The 20,723-nt window shown below is 42.4% G+C and overlaps 1 protein-coding gene across 3 annotated transcripts in view; it reads left to right on the top strand.

The window, feature by feature from the left end:
• Positions 1-20,723, top strand: part of CRTAC1 (cartilage acidic protein 1) — a 151,897-nt gene that overhangs the window by 18,682 nt on the left and 112,492 nt on the right. For all 3 annotated transcript variants that reach the window (XM_086379485.1, XM_086379483.1, XM_086379482.1), the window contains exon 2: positions 2,605-2,804. In XM_086379485.1, the coding sequence (XP_086235611.1) occupies positions 2,605-2,804 (200 nt within the window). The remainder of the gene's footprint in view (positions 1-2,604; positions 2,805-20,723) is intronic.

The raw sequence follows: 20,723 nt of genomic DNA, 5'->3' as shown, positions 1-20,723 counted from the left end.
CAAAATATATTTATTAATAATATGCTCAGAAAGGAAAACCACACAGGTTGGTCTGAAGTTTATGGAAAAAGCTGGGGAGAAAAACTGCCAAAGGCCTGCTTCTAAAAAAAATTAATTAATCCATCATAGAATTTTAGAGCCAGAAAGGACCTTTAGAGATCTACTCCCAAACCCTCATTCTGGAGAAGGAAGCTGGCACCCAGTGAGGCTATGACTTGCTCAAGGCCATCAAGCAAAATAGAGGTCAGCCCATAGGTGTGTTATTTCTTTTCAATCTAGCTTTAGGTTGCGTGTGTGCTAAGGCACTTCAGTTGTGTCCGACTCTTTGCAATCTCATGGCCTGTAGCCCGCCAGGCTCCTCTGTCCATGAGGATTCTCCGGGCAAGAATACTGGAGTGGGTTGCCATTCCCTTCTACAGGGGATCTTCCTGACCCAGGGATCGAACCTGGTTCTCTTATGTCTCCTGCATTGGCAGTTGAGTTCTTTACCCACTGAACCACCTGGAAAGCCCAGGTTTAGGTTATTTATATGGAAACGGATAACACAGAGTAGCTACTTCTTTCAGATGGCTCCTTTAATTAAAGCTTTTACTTTTCAAAAAAAGATAAATCAAGAGGCTGGATTTTTGCCCTTCATGGCCTTCATTAGAAAATCTCTACCTGATGTTTATATGACCCTAATAGGACCCTTATACGACCTACCACTCCCTGGTGGCAGTGACCCAAATTTCAGGCACAGTGCTAGGAGGAACTTAAGATCTTCTAGAAGGCATGCTCAGTACTGCTTTTCCTTCCATGTCCATTGCAAATGTTGTAAGCTGTTCACAGTACTCTTTCAAGCCACTGCCAATCAGTTTGGCTGTCAAGCTGAAATTCATTTGCCACCCCTACACTAGAGTTCATACCTTGAAAAGCCCTGTGACCTTCAGATCCACCCTACATTTCAACATGTTTATACTGGTTATTAAATACTCTTTAGCTTCTCATTACCCCACCCCACCCCAGCTGCTCATTAATCCAATTATGAGTTCCCTTTATCCAACCAAACTTCTTGCCAAGATGGGGTCTCTCGGAGTGATGTGTTTGTCTTTGGTGATTAGACAGCGCAGTAGATGATGCTGTCATGTTCAGACATCTCTGTAATTGGGACTGACCTCACTCTGATAGTGCAACACCCAGCATGTGCCCTCTGAACACGGTTCAAGAACTTCCTTCCCAGGAAGGCTCACCGAGGTTAGTTTCTACGCTGCAGTTGGAGCCCTGCCCCTGTGTCTCTCTTCAGCCTCTCCAGTGAGGCATTAGAGGGGCTTCTGAATCACGTTTAGCTCTGAAGACAGTGCCTGGGCCTTTCCTTTTGATCTCTTGGTTCCGAACTGGAGAAAGCTCCTATGCTGGCAGGAGTGTCTGTCTCCATCTGGGGAGTCAGTCTTCAGATCCTCTCTTCATTAAGACATCAGCCTCACTCAGCCTTGCTCTTGGCTGCCAGACACACTGACAAGCCAGCAGGAAAAGCTCCATCAGGAAGAGGTGTGCCGCCCTCTGAAGGCTTTGCCTGGGGGACTGGACCTGGGCAGACTTCGTAGGACTTGTCCCAGGGGAGCCTTTGGAACACTCTGTGAGCTCTGACTCTAAGCCTGCAGGCAGCATCTCAGGGTGGTGCCGTCTCTAGTGTTCTAAGTGTCTTCATTGCTCACGAAAGGAGAGGGTGGAGTCCTTCCACTTCCTTGGCCATTCTCATTCGTCTCCTGGGTGGCTGCCGCCAGCTCCCATAGCCCCAGGCTGTTTGGCAAAACCCTGAGTTATGTTAGAAATATAATAATGAATTATACAATGGATTATACATAATTAATTTATAATAAAACACACACAATGGTTTAATTTCTCCGAGTGAATGATGTGCCGCCCGCCAGTTCCTGCTGGGATGCATTCCATAACTGACTGCTTCCTGGTCTGGAGGCGACGGCCAGTGGCCCTAGGGAGGGACCTTGGCAGGGGAACCTTTCAAGTCACAGATTCTGTCTGGGCTACCTCTGGGTCAGTCCCACACAAGGATAATCCTTTACTTTCTCTGCTATTGTGGATGTGGACCCTCACGGGGGTCTTACCTGTCCCTGGATCATCTGAGATCTGTTATTTTCTTCTTTCTCCCAGAGCATGAAAGATGCATGTGTATTTCTCCTTCCCTTCCTTCCTTCCCTCCCGAATATGTGTTGAGTGTCTCTTATGTGCCAGACACTGTCCTTGGCTTGATGTGCATCCATGAACAAAACAGACCACGATCCTTGCCCTGGTGGAGCTTATGTTCTAGCTGAGGGAAACAGACACTAAATAATAAAACATGATGAATGAGGAACTCATCTGGCATGTTATAAAGTGACAGATGCTGTAGAAAACAAAAAGGCAGAGGAGCATAAGGGTGACCTCAGTGATGGGGGCAGCTCACAGTTTGAAAGAGCATAGCCAGGATGGGTCTTGTGGAGAAGTGGTAGCCTAGGGTTTACCAAGCCCTCCAGGAAGCGGGAAGAAAGGCACTTCCATGCCAACCTGGGATTCGATTTTCCTGGGCCGCTTTCCGTCAGTAACATTTGTAACTTCTGGTTTCAGATGTTCCAGGTGTTTCTATTCCTGCTGCTGCTGTGGTTTCTGCCCCTGACTGAGGGGTCCCAGGGGGCTGAACCCATGTTCACGGCAGTCACCAACTCAGTCCTGCCTCCTGACTATGACAGCAACCCCACCCAGCTCAACTACGGAGTGGCAGTGACTGATGTGGATCGTGATGGGGACTTTGAGATCGTTGTGGCTGGGTAAGTGCCTCTTACCTTGAGTTTGACAGATATATCAGTCAGCTTTTGCTACAATAGGGCCGGATAACAAATAACGCCAAGAACCCAATGGCTGGCAAGAACACACATTCTCACTCACATCGGTCTTGGCTGGGCTCAGCTGGGGTCTGGTAGGCTGCATCCTTGCCCTTTTGCTGTAGCAGTGAATTGGGATGGAGGGTAGACTGGAAGAAAGCGATTTGATCCACAGGCTTTCCAGAGAGAAGATTTGAATGCTGTGCTTCAAGGCATTCTGTTCATATTTCAACTGCCTTAATTATACCAGTGTTACTTCCTTACCAATGAGACTGTAGAATCTCTATATGGGAGGGGCTTGAGGGTAGCAGTTATGATAGAGGGGGATGCTCAAAGCTGCCTTTGCATGGCATTTTACACAAGATTAAGAAATCATTAATTGCCTGTTTCAGAGAAGGGAGAAATATGGGGGTGAAGAGGGATGGCTAAAATCCCTCTAAACCATGCCTTGGTACCTCTGCTCCCTTCTCTCCTGAGAAGCAACATTGTGTAGCAAGAAAAGATTTGTGTTCATGCCCTAGATCTACAGCTTTCTAGTTGCATGACCTTGAGTGAGCACCTTGTGCCCTGAGATTCAGATGTATCATCTGCAAAAATGGGGATAGCAATGCGCTTCCTTGTCCTGTTAAAAGCTTTAACAGGCTATTGCACCTGACAGTTCATTGTAAGTTCTGCCAGTTGCCATTAATAATCATTATTTATGGAGCACAGATATGTGCCAGACACCGTGCTAAGCCTTTCACATACACTGTCTTATCCTCCTGACAACACTATGAAGTGAATAGACAAGAAGAGGAAATTACGGTTCAGAGACAGGGAGTGACTTGCCCTCCATCAGGTAAATAGTAAGAGGATGAGTCAGGATTTGAACCCCAAGGCTCCATAACTATAGAGCTGCTTAAGTACATTGTACAAAGTTTAGTTATCACTGCAAAAATCAGCCAATCAATAAAAACACAACAGGGGCCTGTCAACCTCATTCTGGAAGGCCCGAGTTTTTATGGCCGCACTGAACAAAGTAAATGGCAAGTAACATTATTTGTAGCCATTGCATGTAACAGTAGAAAGTATTGACTTTGGAACCAGAAAACCTGGTTTTAATCCTGTCCCATCCAATAATTGTGTTCCATGTGCAAATTACTTAAAGTGGGGAAAGCTCCACCTTCCACATCTGTAAAATGGGTATGTTGAAATCTACCCCCGCCTACCACACATGGTGAGGATCAGTGGTAATGACGTATAGACAAGATACTTTGTAAGTGCATTTCTTCCTTTTTTTATTCTACCCCCAAAAGAGTAGAAATTCCTAGATTCTAGGTTCTCCTGGAAGTCTAGATTAGTGGCTGACAAACAGAACTTTCTATGATGATGTAGAAGTTCTATGTTGGTTCTGTCCAATATAGTGTCCACGGGCATGAGACTGTTGAGCACTTGAAATGTGGCTACTGTGACCAAGGAACTGGACTTTATTTCATTGTAACAGCACAGCTCTGGGACATCAGAAGGAAAAACTAGAGAGCAGAATGTGATAGAAAAAACGGAAACGGTTGTAATGATCCCCTTATTACCAGATCCCCTTATTACCTGTGCAGGTTTGGGGCCAGGCAGCTTGTCTGTGTTCAGGTCTGTGGCTGTCCAGTGACTGTCTAAATCCAAAAAAAGTCTTCTTGGCCAAATCCCGCCAACTGGAGCCTGTGCCCACTGCACCAGGGTCTCTGGGTGAGGGGCTGTGAGGCACTCCTGAGATGTTCTGGTTGGTCCTGCCTCCTGCCAGGTGACACCAGCCTCCCTCTGTAGGCACTGGGAGCCAACAGAGGACAAAGAACAGTGAGGCAACTTCCCTGCTTCCCATCCTTCCCTCCTCTGGGGCCCCTACAAGTTACTGTGATGAGTAGGCTCTCCTTTCATCTTGGACGGTGGGCCACCACCTCAGATTTCCATCCCATCCAACCCTTTGAGGTGCAGGGGATGGTTACTGCATCTCCTGAGCATCCTGCTTTTTGCTTTCCCAGTGCTGGGCATTCGCTTCATCTTCTCTTTCTTTTATTTTTTTAAAATAATTTTTAAAATTTATTTATGTGTTTGTTTTTTATTTTGCTGGGACTTCACTGCTGTGAGGGCTTCTCCGTAGTTGTGATAAGTAGGGCCTACTCTAGTTGCAGGGCATGGACTCCTCATTGCTGTGGCTTCTCTTGTTGCAGACCATGGACTTCAGGGTGTGCAAGCTTCAGTGGCTGCAGCATGTGAGCTCAATGGTTGCAGCTCCCAGACCCTAGAACAGGGGCTCAATAGTTGTGGTACACAGGCTTAGCTGCTTCTCAGTATGTGGTATCTTCCTGGACTAGGGATTGAACCCTTCATGTCTCCTGCACTGGCAGGCAGATTCTTTACCACTGAGCCACCAGGGAAGCCCTCCCCTTTCCTTTATACTTATTTGTCTGGTCTCAGTTGTGGCATGCAGGACCTTAAGTGAGGCACTTGGGCTTCTCTCCAAGTGTGACACGTGGGCTTTGTTGCCCTGCAGAATGTGGGATCTTAGTTCCCTGACCAGGGATCAAACCCACATCCCCTGCACTGGACGAAGGATTCTTAACCACTGGACCACCAGGGAAGTCCCTCATCCTCCTTTCCAATGAAGCTTTTTCACTTTCTGTTCCAAGGAACTCAATAAATTTACTTTTGTGTCTTCTCCGGTAGAGAAGCTAGATCATCTTTCATAGGCAGTTTAGAGTAGATGTCCAAACATCTACACAGGAAGCTTGCTGCTTCCTGTGGGGCCTGCAGCACTTTGGAGTCAAACTCCAGAAAAGCAACCCAGACCATCCTGAATCAACCATAATTCAGGGAAAGATTGAGCCAGGCGGCTCCTAACTGAGAAAGTTTGGATTGCTGGGTGTTCTAAAAGATGATATTGGCTCACCCCTAGCAAAGGGCTTCCCAGGTGGCATTAGTGGTAAAGAACCCGCCTGCCAATGAGAATCCACATAAGAAATGCAGATTCAATCCCTAGGTCGGGAAGATCCCTTAGAGTAGGGCCTGGCAACCCACTCCAGTATTCTTGCCTGGAGAATCCCATGGACAGAGGTGGCTGAAGGGCTATAATCCATAGGGTTGCAAAGAGTCAGACAAGACTGAAGCAACTTAGCACGCATGCATGCACCCCCAGCAAAAAAGAAGAGTTGCACAGAGGGCAGGATGGCGAAATTGGGCAGCCTCCCAGCTCTAGGTCAGGCCTTCTTTGTGGCTGTTATGAAGCACTGTGAATTCTCAGAGCGTCAGAAAGACACGTTCTAATTTAAGTACCAAAATACATTCCAAAGGCAAATTATAACTTTTTATTATCTTCAGCTCAGGATGATTTGTCACTGTCTTTCTTCTTTGGGCTGGATAACCAGGAGTTGACTATACAGACATATTTAAATCAGAACCTTGGGAGGTCATTCGGTCCACCCCTTGCCTTCCAGTAAGGTCACACCTATGGGTTTTGGAGGCTCCATTTATTTAAAGCCTTTCAAGGGAATGTGTGCAAACTTTTCATAATCCAGCTGAATAACTTATGTTAAAAAATCTTTCTGATTAATCTCAACCCGTCATATTTGAGCTTAGTAAGCCATTTCTTTTAACTTTTGCCTTGCTATTATTACCTTTGAAGATATAAACCAAGTAAGTGGTCACTACCCTTTCAGATAATGACAGCTAGGATCATTGCTCGGCCTTTCATGCCCTGTGGACTCCTTGGCAGTATTTCTGATTTTGACTTTTATTCAGTTCCATCCACCCTACACCCATATTTGGAGTTTCCCTGGTGACTCAGGCAGTAAAGAATCTGCCTGTAATGTGGGAGACCTGGGTTCATCCCTGGGTCATTTGGGAAGATACCCTGGGTCGTTTGGGAAGATACCCTGGGGAAGGGAATGGCTACCAACTCCAGTATTCTTGCCTGGAGAATTCCATGGACAGAGAAGCCTGGTGTGCTACAGTCCATAGGGTCAGAAAGAGTCAGACACGACTGAGCGACTAACACATACCAGTATTTAACTCTGTTTCCTTCTCTGTTTGATGGTAGAGGCTGTTTAGGAATCACATAGAGGGAATTGAAACTTTAAAAAATGGAATGTGAATGCCTTTACGTGGGCACCTGGGGTCCAGCTCCTGAGAGGCACACTCTCTATTATCGTATAGACCTTTCCATTAGCTGGCCCCTGAAGGCATCTGCGTTTCAACCCCTGGGATAATGGCCAGCTCTTCAGTTTATAAGACGCGCTGTACTTGAACTTGTCTTGGATTTGTTGACCTTGTAGCGTGTCTGATTCCAGCCCTGTTGCTTTGAGTATTTACTCTTTGAATAGGTTTGTTTTGTTTTGCTTTCTTGGTATCCTCATTCTGAGTATTGATGGCATTGATTTTGAACATGTTGCGGGTGAGTTTGTGTTGTACTCCAGAGTCCTACGTTAATTGTGATGGAAGGCGTGTGCTTTCATCCGACCCCGGGAGGAGCAGACAGTGACCGCCCTTTGTTCTGCGGGGATGGGGGAGGGAGAGGGACGGCTCTGCTCCTCCGCCACAGCTGGGCGAGTGCCTCCGCATGTGGAGGGCTTATCTGTTAACCGGCAGGTGCGTGATTGCGGGTCTGCCTACAGTCTCTTCCCTGCGGGGTGAGGGGAGGATTTGATCACCCCCGGAGACGTTGGTGCACGAACAGACCATTGAAGATCTTCGAGATGAGTTCCCTGGGTAAATAAAAAACCCGGTGGCTCCTCCTTTTCTCAGTGGAACTAAACACCCAATCTACAGTCTCATGCAGTCTGGAACAGAATCCCTGTTGGTGTCAATCTTGCACAATTCCTTCAGAGGAGCTTTTGCTTCCTGGGATATCCCCAGAGGTCTGAGATAAACCCTCTACACTGTCAGTTTCCAAGAAGTTTTCCCCAAATGGAAAGATTGCAGTGGTTGTAAAATTTAAATTACGATTTAGATCAGTTTTTATACACAAAGAGCATCCACTTGATAAAACCTTAGTGCATTCCTCACACTCGGAAGGGTTTCATTTAAAGGGATGCTACATATTGTAAACCAGCGTTTCATTTTTTCTTAATTTTGTAACTATGTCAGAAGACTTTTAAAATTTACTAAAATTAATTGAATTACTTAAAAGGCAAACTGATTCAATTACCAAATTAGTCATAATAATATGAGAGATATTTTTGCCATTATAAGTAATAAGAACAATGATAAAGAATGATATATTTATCTATGATTTAACCAAAGCAGCATTTATGGATTTTATTACAAGCATCTATAGATATATGTGGTATCTATAGGTGGCGTCATCGACTCAATGGACATGCTACTGCTGCTACTGTTAAGTCACTTCAGTCGTGTCCGACTCTGTGCGACCCCATAGATGGCAGCCCACCAGGCTCCCCCGTCCCTGGGATTCTCCAGGCAAGAACACTGGAGTGGGTTGCCATTTCCTTCTCCAATGCATGAAAGTGAAAAGTGAAAGTGAACTTGCTGAGTTGTGTCCGACTCTTAGCGACCTCATGGACTGCAGCCTACCAGGCTCCTCCATCCATGGGATTTTCCAGGCAAGAGTACTGGAGTGGGGTGCCATTGCTTTCTCCACAATGGACATGAGTTTGGGCAAATTTAAGGAGTGACAGACAGGGAAGCCTGCTGTTCTGCAGTCCATGGGGTCACAAAGAGTTGGATACAACTTAGTGACTGAACAACAACAGCAACAACAGATGTATATAGTATGTGCAGATAGATATAATAGATAGATGTCGTATTCATATACGTATATTAGATGTATGTAATAAGTATAAATATATATTGTACATATACATATATATATATACACACATACTTTTAACAAAATAGGAAAAATACTTTTGAAATTTTAACCTTAACTTTTATGAAATATAATGTAATAGATTTGATCATCAGTTTTGACAACCTGAAGTTTAGATTATTTCAGTTTCTTTTTAAGTTTAAGATACATTTTACATTTTGATAGCATGAATATATTTTCTTGCAAAAGAATCCATGCAATGTAGATAAAGAAAAATTCCATCTTTATCAACCTCCCATCCCTATTCCAAGCTCATCCCAGTTCTCTTCCAGAATAGCAATTGTTTCCAGGTTGATGCTTATGGAAATTTCTGTTACATATATATTTTTTAAAAATATATAATTTTGAAGGGTATCAAACTTTTGTTTCAAAACTTGCTTTTCTTCAGTGTGTAAATATTCTTTGTTCTAATATGTGGATCTAACTTAATTTTTTTAACTTACTTTGTGGGGATGTACCACATTTGTTTTGCCACTCCTGAAGTGATATTTAAGCTGTCTGTAATCTGTGACCATTGCAGACAATGCTGTACTGCACATCCTTGCACACATATGCAGATATTTCTCTGGGATAGATACCAAGAAGTGGAAATGCTGGGAGTAATATGTACATTTTAAATCTTAATGAATATTGTTTCCAATCTCAATCTTTTCCTGTGTATTCATAGCCTAGAAATAAAAGGTGATTTGGGGGATTGTGATTTCAATAGCTGTTCAAACACCTACTATGTGGACTGCCACATAGGTTCCAGGGTCTGAACTTTATCAATTTAGATGTAATAAAGAAGGGGGGGAAGTCCTATTCTACATCTTTAAAAGAAGCTGCTGCTGTTAAAAATTGGATTGAGGAACTTCAATATTCTGATTCAAACTGCTAAAAAGACTCCTCTAAAACTTTCTCTGCAAAAATATATTTCTTAAATGGGTCACCCTTAACCCTAAGATTCATTGTCATCAGTATCATGGAAGAATGATTGCAGGGTGCCAGCTCTTCTGCTATGGTTAAGCATGGACTGCCCTTGATTTTTAATACTAACAAGGCATAAGCTGGAGCAGGAGCCAGGACTTTAAAACCCACTCTTAAAACTTCTATGAAAAGGTTACTCAGCAGTGCATGGCAGGTTTTCCAGAGATGTCTCAGTGCTATAAATGAACTTCCTTCTCCTCAGCCCTGGGTGGCCAGAAGCAATGGGCAAAAATTCCACTCTCTACTCCAAGCACAGACTCTCCTGACAGCTTAGAGGACTGAGGCCCTTACTGTGTTACAGTGGCCACACACACACACAGAGTAAGGTGTCAGAAGGTGTGGTAGACAGAATAATGACCTTCCAAAGATACCCATGGCTTAAACCCCAGAACCAATGAACATGCACAGCAAAAGGGACTCTGCAGAGGTGATCAAGTTAAGGACCTTGAGATAGGGACATTATTCTGGATTATCTGAGTGGGCCCAATGTAACCACAGTCCTTAACGTGAAAAAAGGAAGGCAGAAGAGGAGGTCCTAGTGATCCGATGTGAGAGAGACTCAACCCACCATTTCTGGCTTTGAGAGAGGGGCCTGGAGTCAAGGAATGTGAGTGGCCTCTGGAAGCTGGGAAAAGTAAGGAAAGAGATTTACCCCTAGAGCTTCTTGAGGGGAATGCAGTTCTGCCAACACTCTCATTGCAGCACAGACCAGTGTTGGAACATAGGCAAGTGTCAGATAATCAGTTTGTATTGTTTTATGCCACTACATTTGTGGGGGGTTGTTACAGCAACAAAGAGAAACTAACATTAGTACATTAGGTAAAGGTCAGGTGCGTGTGTGCTCAGTCGTGTCTGCCTCTTTGCAACCCCATGGACTGTAGCCTGCCAGGCTCCTCTGTCCATAGCATTCTCCAGGCAAGAATACTGGAGTGGATTGCAATTTCCGGCTCTGGGGGATCTTCCCAACTCAGGGATTGAACTCGAATCTCTTGTGTGTCCTGCATTGGAAAGTGGATTCTTTACCACTGCTGCACCTGCGAAGTCAAAGGTCAGGGGCTTGGTGATATTTCTCAGAGAGGTAATGGCCATCACCTATGAACATTTTAATAGTATTGTTTTACTAATTTCACAGCAATAAGAGAAGTATACCACCCACAAACATATTATTTAGAAGAATAAGAGAACATACTTAAAGAGCTATATCACCAACAAAAGTATTATTTCTATTCAGTGACAGTTCCCTAAGAACAGGTCCCTAAAACCACACTTGGTTCCTGGGTGACCCTCCACCCACCACATTAACTCAACCTGCACCTCACCATTTGACTCCCAGTCGCATGAGTGGTTGGAAGTTGAGAGAGGGATTCAGAGCTTTTAAAGATCTCACTGTCCTTGGAGACAGACACACTCACTTCAGTGAGTCATAGGTGACTTGTATCCCCAGGGAAATGCAAACGTTCCAGGAGGTTGGAGCAGGTGGAGAGTCCTTCCCAATGCGAATCACAGAGATGGCATTTGGATGGTGGCAAGAAGGATAGGTTAGGTCTGTCTAACAAGGGTGCAAAGGCCTCTCTGGGTCTAAGAGAACCTCAGGCTTATTTGGGTTTTGTTGTTTATTTGTTTTCAACTTTTTTTTTTTTTGAAGCATTCTGACAAAAAAAACTGATTTTCACAGAGTATTGAAGAGTATTTATAAAAAGCTGCTCCAAAATAGTAATATAATTAAGACACTAAAACTGCCTCTGCTGAAAACGGCAAAGCTACTTTTAGTCTGAATTTTTCATCCATTCAGAAAGTGGATATATGCCCTGTCTCCAGTCACTTTCCTTTAATTTCTCTTCTAGTCTTTTTTTTAAAGTGGTAGGGTGGTTGGAAGGTCTTCCTTGCCCCCTGGGTCCCACACCAGACTCCCCAAGGTGCAGGCCCATAGTAGGCTAGAGCCCAGACCAACCCTCCTCCCCACCCTTTCAGCCCTTAGGCCTTTTCCCCCAGCTCCCTAGGCTCCCCCATCTCCCTCCTCCCCAAAACTCAACTCACACCTCTCTCTGGAACAAGTGCCCTTTGCACTCCCAGAATCACTTCCGCTCAGGGGGTCCGATCTGACCCCTGCCTCCCTCTCTTGTGTTTTTCCTCACGCACCCCTTCTCACCAGTCCTACTGACCTGGTGAGTCATTTTCTTTCAAGAATGATGTGGTTATGACTTCATTTTCCTTGTGAGGAATCAGTTGCTTTTCAAAACATGCAAGGATGTGAAGAAGCTAAAAGCAGACATTCCCTGCTTCCGATTTTTACATGTGCTCCCCTTGTTTGCAGACTAAAGTTGTCAAGGGGCGGAGGGAGGAAGCAACTTATGTCTTGTATTTTACTTACATCATCTCGTTTTAAACCATCACAGCAGCCCCTATGATATGTAGCATTTAATTGAGTCTAACTCACATATTTTTTCACACTTTTTATTGAGGTATAGTTGATATACAATGTTATGTTAGTTTTGGGTCTACAACACAGTGATTCAAAATTTTTATAGATTATACTGTTGATAGTTATTATAAAGTACTGGCTGCATTCCCTGTGCTATACAACATATCCTTGTAGCTTATTTATTTTATATATAGTAGTCTTTGCCTCTTAATCCCCTACCCCTAGTGACTTTTACATCTCTAAAATTGGGATGCGACCTAAAATTGGCAGCTTGCATTTAATGGGCAGGGTTTTTTTTTTTTCCTAGAGATACATAAAAAAATAATGTCTTATCGTTGATGATATTTTAGATTTCATGAAAGCACTGTAGACAGTGTCATCCCCACTTTGCAGATGAGGAAACTGAGACCCAGAGATTTGCTGAGAGTCACAGAGACAGTGAAAGGTGGGAATTGTTATTCTATTGGGTTGGCCAAAAATTTCATTCAGGTTTTTCCATACAAATGAACTTTTTGGCCAACCCAATATATGTGCCCGTTAAATTGTTTGTTAATTGTGTTATTCAGATCATAATGGTAGTTTATTTCTTTCTGTAGTTCTTTGTTGGTATGTATATGTTGGGGCTACTTTAGTAGATGCAGTTTTTTATTTTTTTAAATTGAGATATAATTGACATATCTCATTATATTAGTTTCAGGTTTACAAATCAAATGTAATGATTTGATATTCATATATATTGCAACGTCTTAAGAATTCTTATATTTTCCTGATGATAGAAGCCATTATCATTATGAAGACCTCACCCATCACTTCCCTGGTGGCTCAGTCGGTAAAGAATCTGCCTGCAATGTGAGAGACCTGGGTTTGATCCCTGGGTTGGGAAGATCCCCTGGAGGAGGGCATGAAAACCTACTCCAGTATTCTTGCCTGGAGAATCCCCAAGGACAGAGGAGCTTGGCTGGCTGCAGTCCATGGGGTCGCAAAGAGTTGGCCACAACCAAGCGACTAAGCACAGCACACAGCAGCACCCATCACGAATTGTGCTTTTTGGCCTGATGTTATTGTAGCCTGATATTATATCTTTATTTTGCTAGTATTTGCCAGGGATATATTTTTTCATAGTTATACTTTGAACTGTCCAAAGTCCTTATGTTTTATATGTTTCTTATATGCAACATAAGTGTAAGTTATGTTTTTTCCAACCGTTGAACCATGTGTGACCTGTTGCCAATGAGATTAGTCCGTTCCATTTAATGACAACATTAATGTGTTTAAACTTGTTTTTATTATTTTTTTAACTTTCAAGTTTTGAAGGCTTCTTTCTTTTCTTTTCCTTTGTTGCTTTTTAAAAATTGATTGATTTAGGAGTTTTTGGGTTTTTTTTTATTGGTTGTGAGGTAGAGATTCTTGTTGAAATCTGATTTTCTGCCTCTACTGATTTGAGATTTATACCCTCTACTTCTGTCCTTCTAGTGGTTCCCTTTGAGATTTTATGGTACATTTTTTAACTTAATGAACTCTAAAATTATCAATGCCTTTCTGTAACAATACATAGATTTTATTTTAGTACACTTTGACTCTGAACACCCTTTCCTGGTATACATATGGTACTTTAGTCTTGTCCTTTGCAAACCCTATAAGTTATAATTATTGTTATTTTTTTATCTAAAGGCAATGTTTTTTTATTCTTATCCAATTTTACTACTTTGCTTGCTAATTTTTTTTCTTGTATCTCAGAAAGACCTTCCAATCATTTTTCTTTTTCCCAATATATCTCTTTTAGCTGTTCCTTACTGAATGCCAGTTGCTGGTAGAATCTCTCAGTTTTTGTTTAATCTAAAAATATGTTTTTTGTATCTCCATTCTTGAAAGATAATTTTTCTGCATTCAACAGTTTTAGGCTGACAGTTATTATTCCTCTGTCACTTGTTGCTGAGACCCCATTACTGATCTTTCCTTTGTAGGTGGTCTGTCTCTTGTTCCTCTTTTTTGTCTTTAAGATTTTGCGGTTTAACTATGTGTATTGATACGGGTTTTGTTTCATTTTGTTTTTAAATCCAGCATGTGCTTCCTGAATCTGAGAATTCATATCTCTCATCAGCTCTTAATGGTTCTCAGCCATCATCTTTTAAAAAGTCGATCCCTTCTCTCTACTCCCTCCTTCTAGGACTCCACTCAGACATGTCATGTTTTCTCATTTTAGCCTCTAAATATTTTAGCCTTATTTTTTATTATTCATCTCCTGTCTCTCTGTGATGCTGGTGGGTAACTTTTTGGATATAACGTCCAGTTCACTAATTCTTCCTTCAGTTGCATCTAAATTGTTGCATTTTCATTTTTAAAACTGTTTTTCATATCTAGGGGCTTCACATCCTTTTTAAAATCTCCCTAGCCATTTCTCATAGTGCCTTGTTGCTTACTCATTTATTTCATCGGTTGTCCCATTAAACATTTCTTACATAGATATATTCTTTTTTGACAATTTTGATATCTACAGTCCTTGGCAGTTTAATATGTTCTTATTTCGTTTTTTTGGTCTGATTATTTGGAGTGCCTTTCCTTCTTAGTATATTTACTTGATCTTAAAATGTGGGAGCTCTGTGGGCCTAAAGTGGAAATTTTTTTTTTTTACCAGAGAGGGTTTATAGTTACCTCTGCTGGGGGTTTGGGAGTCCAGTTGACCTAGGAACACTCTGGGTCTCTCCAGCAGTTAATTCAGGATTCAGTGTAGGATTCTAGGGCTCAGCATCTTCACCATGCTGTCAGCCCAAACCCATTTGTTTGCCACTCATTGCTGACAGACCTAGTTTGGCTCACTTTTCTGTGGGATGGGGTAATTTTTGGAGATTTCTCATTAGTTTGTGCCCAACAATACATTAAAAATAAGTTTTATCTAGAACCTACATGTTTTGTAGTGATAAGGTCCTTCAGCAATCTATCATATGGATGGAAACAGAAGTCTGGAGTTGTCGATAGGTTTAGAATCTCCAGAGCTTATTTTTCTATTACCAAGAAGTTTGGGGAGGGTTTGTACTGCTGAAAGAAGTACTATTTAAGAGATTCTCTTCCTTAGCTCTTCAGAGATGCTTTAATTTACTCCTTGCAAAGTAGAAACTTCTCTGTAACATGGGATACTTTCATGTGAAATGGAGAAGTATAGGGATGTGTGCTTGTGGGCAGAGAAGCAAGTACAATAAGCCACGTGCTCTCAAGTAGCCAGGCCAAACCCTTGGACTGTGCCTCAAAGGAGGGGCATGGGAGAGTGAAGACCAAAGTCCATTGCCAGTGTAAGTGATACCACGTAAGGTCACTGGTGCTTGGTTATGTCAACCAAGGAAATGTGTGACTATACACATCAAAAAGGACCCATTCTCCCTCAGCAGCCATCTTTCCATATTGTTTATAGAATTACAGCCATAAGAAGTCATGGGCAGGATATTCCTGGTGGTTCAGTGGTTAAGAATCTGCCTGCCAATGCAGGGGACACAGGTTCGATCCCTGGTCCGGGAAGATTCCACATGCCATAGGGCAATCAAGCCCGTGTACCACAACTACTGAAGCCTGTGTGCCTTTGAGCCTGTGCTCCACAGCAAGAGAAGCAGCCACAAGGATGAGCCCATACCCCACAACTGGAGACTAGCCCCAGCTCGCCACAGCTAGAGAAAGCCCACACGTAGCAATGAAGACCCAGCACAGCCAAAAATAAAAAAATTTTTTTTAAAGGAAGTCATGGGCAACTACCCGGTGTCCTTTGACATGCCCCAGTGTTGTGGTCACTTTATATACTGGCCACGAGTGGGCGGTGGAAAGATGAGCAGGCTAATGAGGGGTCCACCTGGGGCTCTACCCTGAAGAGCAGCACTGGATGGGCAAGGTCATCAGAATAGAGTAGCGGCATCTTTTCTTTGAACCTCCACACTGTCTTTACTGTTTCTCTTGGGAAGAACATTCCTTCTCCTTTTGGAGAACTGTTCTAATCACAGGATCCTTTGGGGCTGCCAAGTACCTTTTCTATCACTAGGGATTATTAGTCTGGGGTTCTCTGTAACCTAAGATGGTCCAATCAGCTTCCTTTTTAAAATAATTTTATTTGTTTATGACTGTGCTGGGTTACTGTGCGGGCTTTTTTCAGGTTGCAGCACACAGGCTTCTCATTGTGGTGACTTCTCTTGTTTGGGGAGCATGGGTTTTAGCATACATGAGCTCGGTAGTTGCAGCTCCTGGCTCTAGAGCACTTGTGCTGAGTTGCGCCACAGCTTGTGGGGTCTTCCCAGATCAGGAATCTAACCTGTGTCTCCTACATTAGTAGGCAGATGCTTTACCACTGAGCCACCAGGGAAGCACCAATCAGCTTCTTGATCTGAGATTTTCCATCCAGAGTCTAAGAAGGAAAGCTCTACCTTTGCTCTTGGATCATGACTTGTGAGACTGTATCCCAGAATTACCATGGATATATCCCCATCCCCCATACCCATGGAAGAAACGAAGAAATAAAAGTTACACCAAGAAAGAAGAAGAGAGGATTCCAGGGACATCAAGGCCATGATCCTGTCCCTGAGGTCCCCTATGGACCTCTTGCACCTCTCCAGTTCTGGGAACACCTTGCATACCTTCAACAAAGACTCACTTTTCTCATCAAATACCAAAACAGTGATTTGTACATTTAGGCCAAGGCAGCCTCGTTGCCTGCTAGAGCAAGCACCCTCTCTGGTTCTGTGTTGCAGACCAGAGCATAACCATCCTAGCCCCAAAGGAGATCCTATGGTTGCCTAGACAGAGGGAAGAGTCTCAAGAATATATAAGAGCAGTTGATGATCTGTGATTAGTGTTAAGCTGTGTTTCTGAAGGATTTTTGCTAGCTCGATCATATTGAAGAGGAAACTCAAGCCAAAGAAATATCATAATGGTATTTAATTAAACAGTAGACATTTTATATATACACTTTGATCAAGAATTCTCTTTAATATTTGCCCTCGCACATTAGATTGCAGACTCCTAAAGGCAAGAACTTTCTCTTTTTTATCTGTGCATCTATAGGACCTAAATCATACTCAGTGTTCAGTTAATGAATGAAGTGGAATAGGCAGGGGTCTCAGGGATGGATAGAGGGTCTTAGGTAAGAAGGTTCAGTTCAGTTCAGTTCAGTTGCTCAGACATGTCCAATTCTTTGTGACCCCATGGACAGCAGCCCACCAGGCCTCCCTGTCCATCACCAACTCCCGGAGTTTACTCAAATGCATGTCCATTGAGTTGGTGATGTCATCCAACCATCTCATCCTCTGTTGTCCCCTTCTCCTCCTGCCTTTAATCTTTCCCAGCATCACCGTCTTTTCCAATGAGTCAGTTCTTTGCATCAGATGGCCAAAGTATTGGAGTTTCAGCTTCAGTATCAGCTCTTCTAATGAATATTCATGACTGATTTCCTTTAGGATGGATTGGTTGGATCTCCTTGAAGTCTAAGGGACTCTCAAGAGTTTTCTCCAACACCAGAGTTCAAAAGTGTCAATTCTTCGGTGCTCAGCTTTCTTTATAGTCCAACTCTCACATCCATACATGACCACTGGAAAAACCATAGCTTTGACTAAGCTTTGTCGGCAAAGTAATGTCTCTGCTTTTTAATATGCTGTCTAGGTTGGTCATAGCTTTTCTTCCAAGGAGCAAGCATCTTAATTTCATGGCTGCGGTCACCATCTGCAGTGGTTTTGGAGCCCCAGAAAATAAAGTCTCTCACTGTTTCCATTGTTTCTCCATCTATCTGCCATGAAGTGATGGGACTGGATGCCATGATCTTAGTTTCTGAATGCTGAGTTTTAAGCCAGCTTTTTCACTCTCCTCTTTCACTTTCATCAAGAGGCTCTTTAGTTCCTCTTTGCTTTCTGCCATAAGGGTGGTGTCATCTGCATATGATAGGTTATTGGTGTTTCTCCTGGCGATCTTGGTTCCAGCTTGCACTTCATTTAGCCCCACATTTCACATGATGTACTCTGCATATAAGTTAAATAAGCAGGGTGGCAATATACAGCCTTGATGTACTCCTTTTTCAATTTGGAACCAGTCTGTTGTTCCATGTCCAGTTCTAACTGTTGCTTCTTGACCTGCATACAGATTTCTCAGGAGGCAGGTAAGTGGTCTGGTATTCCCATCCCTTTCATTAAACCACAATAATTGTTTGTTGACCGAGAAGTCCCATGGAACTGACAAAATCATTGAGCCTCCAGCCCTGGTTCTTCCCGGTTCCTATCTAACACCTCACAGAAATGCACCACTAACTACAAGTGCCGGCAGCCCTATTTTGCTTTTGTTTTTTTTAACATACACTTTTCCATCAATAATCTGTTTCCCATATTCTTCCCTCCAAGCCAAAGCAAAGTATGGAAGGAGGCAGAAGGAAGCCAGCCATTTTCCCCAACTCCCTCCAAAAGAGATCTTAATTCTAGTACTCCCAGTATCTTTTCAAGTTGTCTCCCTTTTCTGGGAAGCTATGGGTACACCAGGCTATATGGTCAAGGCTGTATTCCTCTATCCCCCATCATTCATTGTTCCACCTAGCTGGGCTAGGAAGGCCTTGGTTTAAGCCATTTCAGCACCTGATTCCTGGACAGCACCAGAGTCTTGGAACAGATCTGAGGCTGAACCCTGTCCTTCCCTCACTGCAACTCCCACCCACACACAAAGTATTTGTTTGCCTCCACAAATTAGGAAAACTTTGAAACATGCAGCAAATCTTACTGTAAAAGTTTCCTTTCCATAAAATTCATTAATGTCAAAAGGGCAAAACTAGTGAAATAACATATCTCAAAGTATCTAGAAATCGAAATCAGTCTTTGGAATATATCATGGAGAAATAAATTTTTAATTTAAAACTAGGAAATAAAAAAAGGACAACTTCATTCTTGGCTCAGAGAGCTAGAGAGCTAAGGAAATTTTCAAAGGACACTCTTAACTTTCTGATGGTTTTCAGACAATAATACTTCCTGGGTTGTGAAGACAAATGAGATAAGACATAAAAATTGCTTATAACAGCACCTGGCACATTCTAAATGCTCAGTTTTTAGTGTGTTGAGGGTGATTATGTTTATTTAATGCCTAATATAATAGAACCAACCCTCATCTTAGAAACCTCAGTGTTTCTCTAGATCCTTTCTTCCATCAATGAAAAAAGATAGTACTGTGGAACATTTTCTGTTTTTAAATTAGAACTATATATCTTCTGTTGTTAATTTTTAAAACAGTCATATAGACATTTTTATACTGTGCTGTCTGCAGACATGCTGTCTTAAAATAAGTTACCTTGTATTTTACTTAGTTTCCTATAAATCATTACCCCACCTAGAAAAAAGTTTATTTACCCCTACTATATTACTCAGATTTTATTCATTCATTTCACAATTTTTTTTTATTAAGCTACCATGTGCCAGACACCTTGCTGAGCCCTGGAAACTAGTAGTGAGCCAGAGCAACCCCTGCCTTCACAGAGCTCAGAGAGAGTCAATATGCCTGATGAATTAAAGAAATCTGTACTTTGGGAAAGAATTTCAAATTCTTTCAGTGAACTCTTGCATCAGAATTCATAGTTTGAAACCAGAGACATTTCTCACTCCCACTGTCCATTCTTGCTAAAAGATGCTAATAAGAAATAGAATGATAAAACAAATGGTTATAGAAAAAAAGACATGACTTGGGCAATCCATGAATTAATCAGTTCCTGAATAATCAAGAGGTGATATATAAAATGTAAGTATCATAGTTCATGCCTCCTTAAATAATTAAACCTATTAAAGAAGGAACCAAAAGACCACATTTCAGAAGAAATTAGTAGCCCGAAGGCAGAGAGTGAGCAAAAAGGATCTCTATAGTAGCATGTATAAGCCTCTACTATATTATAATAAACCAAGCCATAAGAGGGATGGTTATATGGATTCTTCCATATATTTTAAAGTAGTAGGTGCCAACCCAGAGGTCGCAGAGTTATTACAAGGTATCTGAGAATCCATCTATGCATGGGCACTTTATCAATAGATGCTAAAGCACAGCAACTATTATACAGAGATTTTTTTTAACATTAAAAAGGTATCTTCATACTTGAAAAAGAGTTGAAAGCCACGGTCTTAAAATATGTGCTCACATACTGTCAAAAGAATGGGATTAAAAGGAGCCAGAGAAGCATCAGTGAAGGCAGAAAAAAAGAGTGAAGGACATCAGACAAGAGACGGAGAGAGGATGAGAGAAAGGAGCAGTGGGAGAAGGAGAAGAGAAGGTGAGAGGGGAAACGTGCACAAGGTATGGAAGGGAGATGCGGGGTCCTTCAAACCTGCATTAATAGCCCCGCTCTCAACAAACATGTGGCTGCCGAGGGGGAGGAGAGGTGGGAAGGGATGGACTGAGAGTCTGGGGCTGGCAGAGGCAAAATTGTATATATAGAATGGACACTGCTGTATGGCACTGGGAACTATATTCAATATCCAGTGATAAACCATAATGGAAATGAGTATTTAAGAAAGAATATATATATATATATATATGTATATATAACTTAATCACTTTGCTGTACAGAAGAAATTAACACAACATTGTAAGTCAGCTATATTTCTTTTTTTTAAGCTTTTTTTTTTTTTTTTGGCTA

Source organism: Bos grunniens, chromosome 26 (genome assembly GCF_055505025.1).
Source record: "Bos grunniens cultivar Pamir isolate PY7600 chromosome 26, Bosgru_T2T1.0, whole genome shotgun sequence".
Classification (NCBI taxonomy): Eukaryota; Metazoa; Chordata; class Mammalia; order Artiodactyla; family Bovidae; genus Bos; species Bos grunniens.
This window is presented reverse-complemented; position numbering and strand designations above follow the sequence as displayed.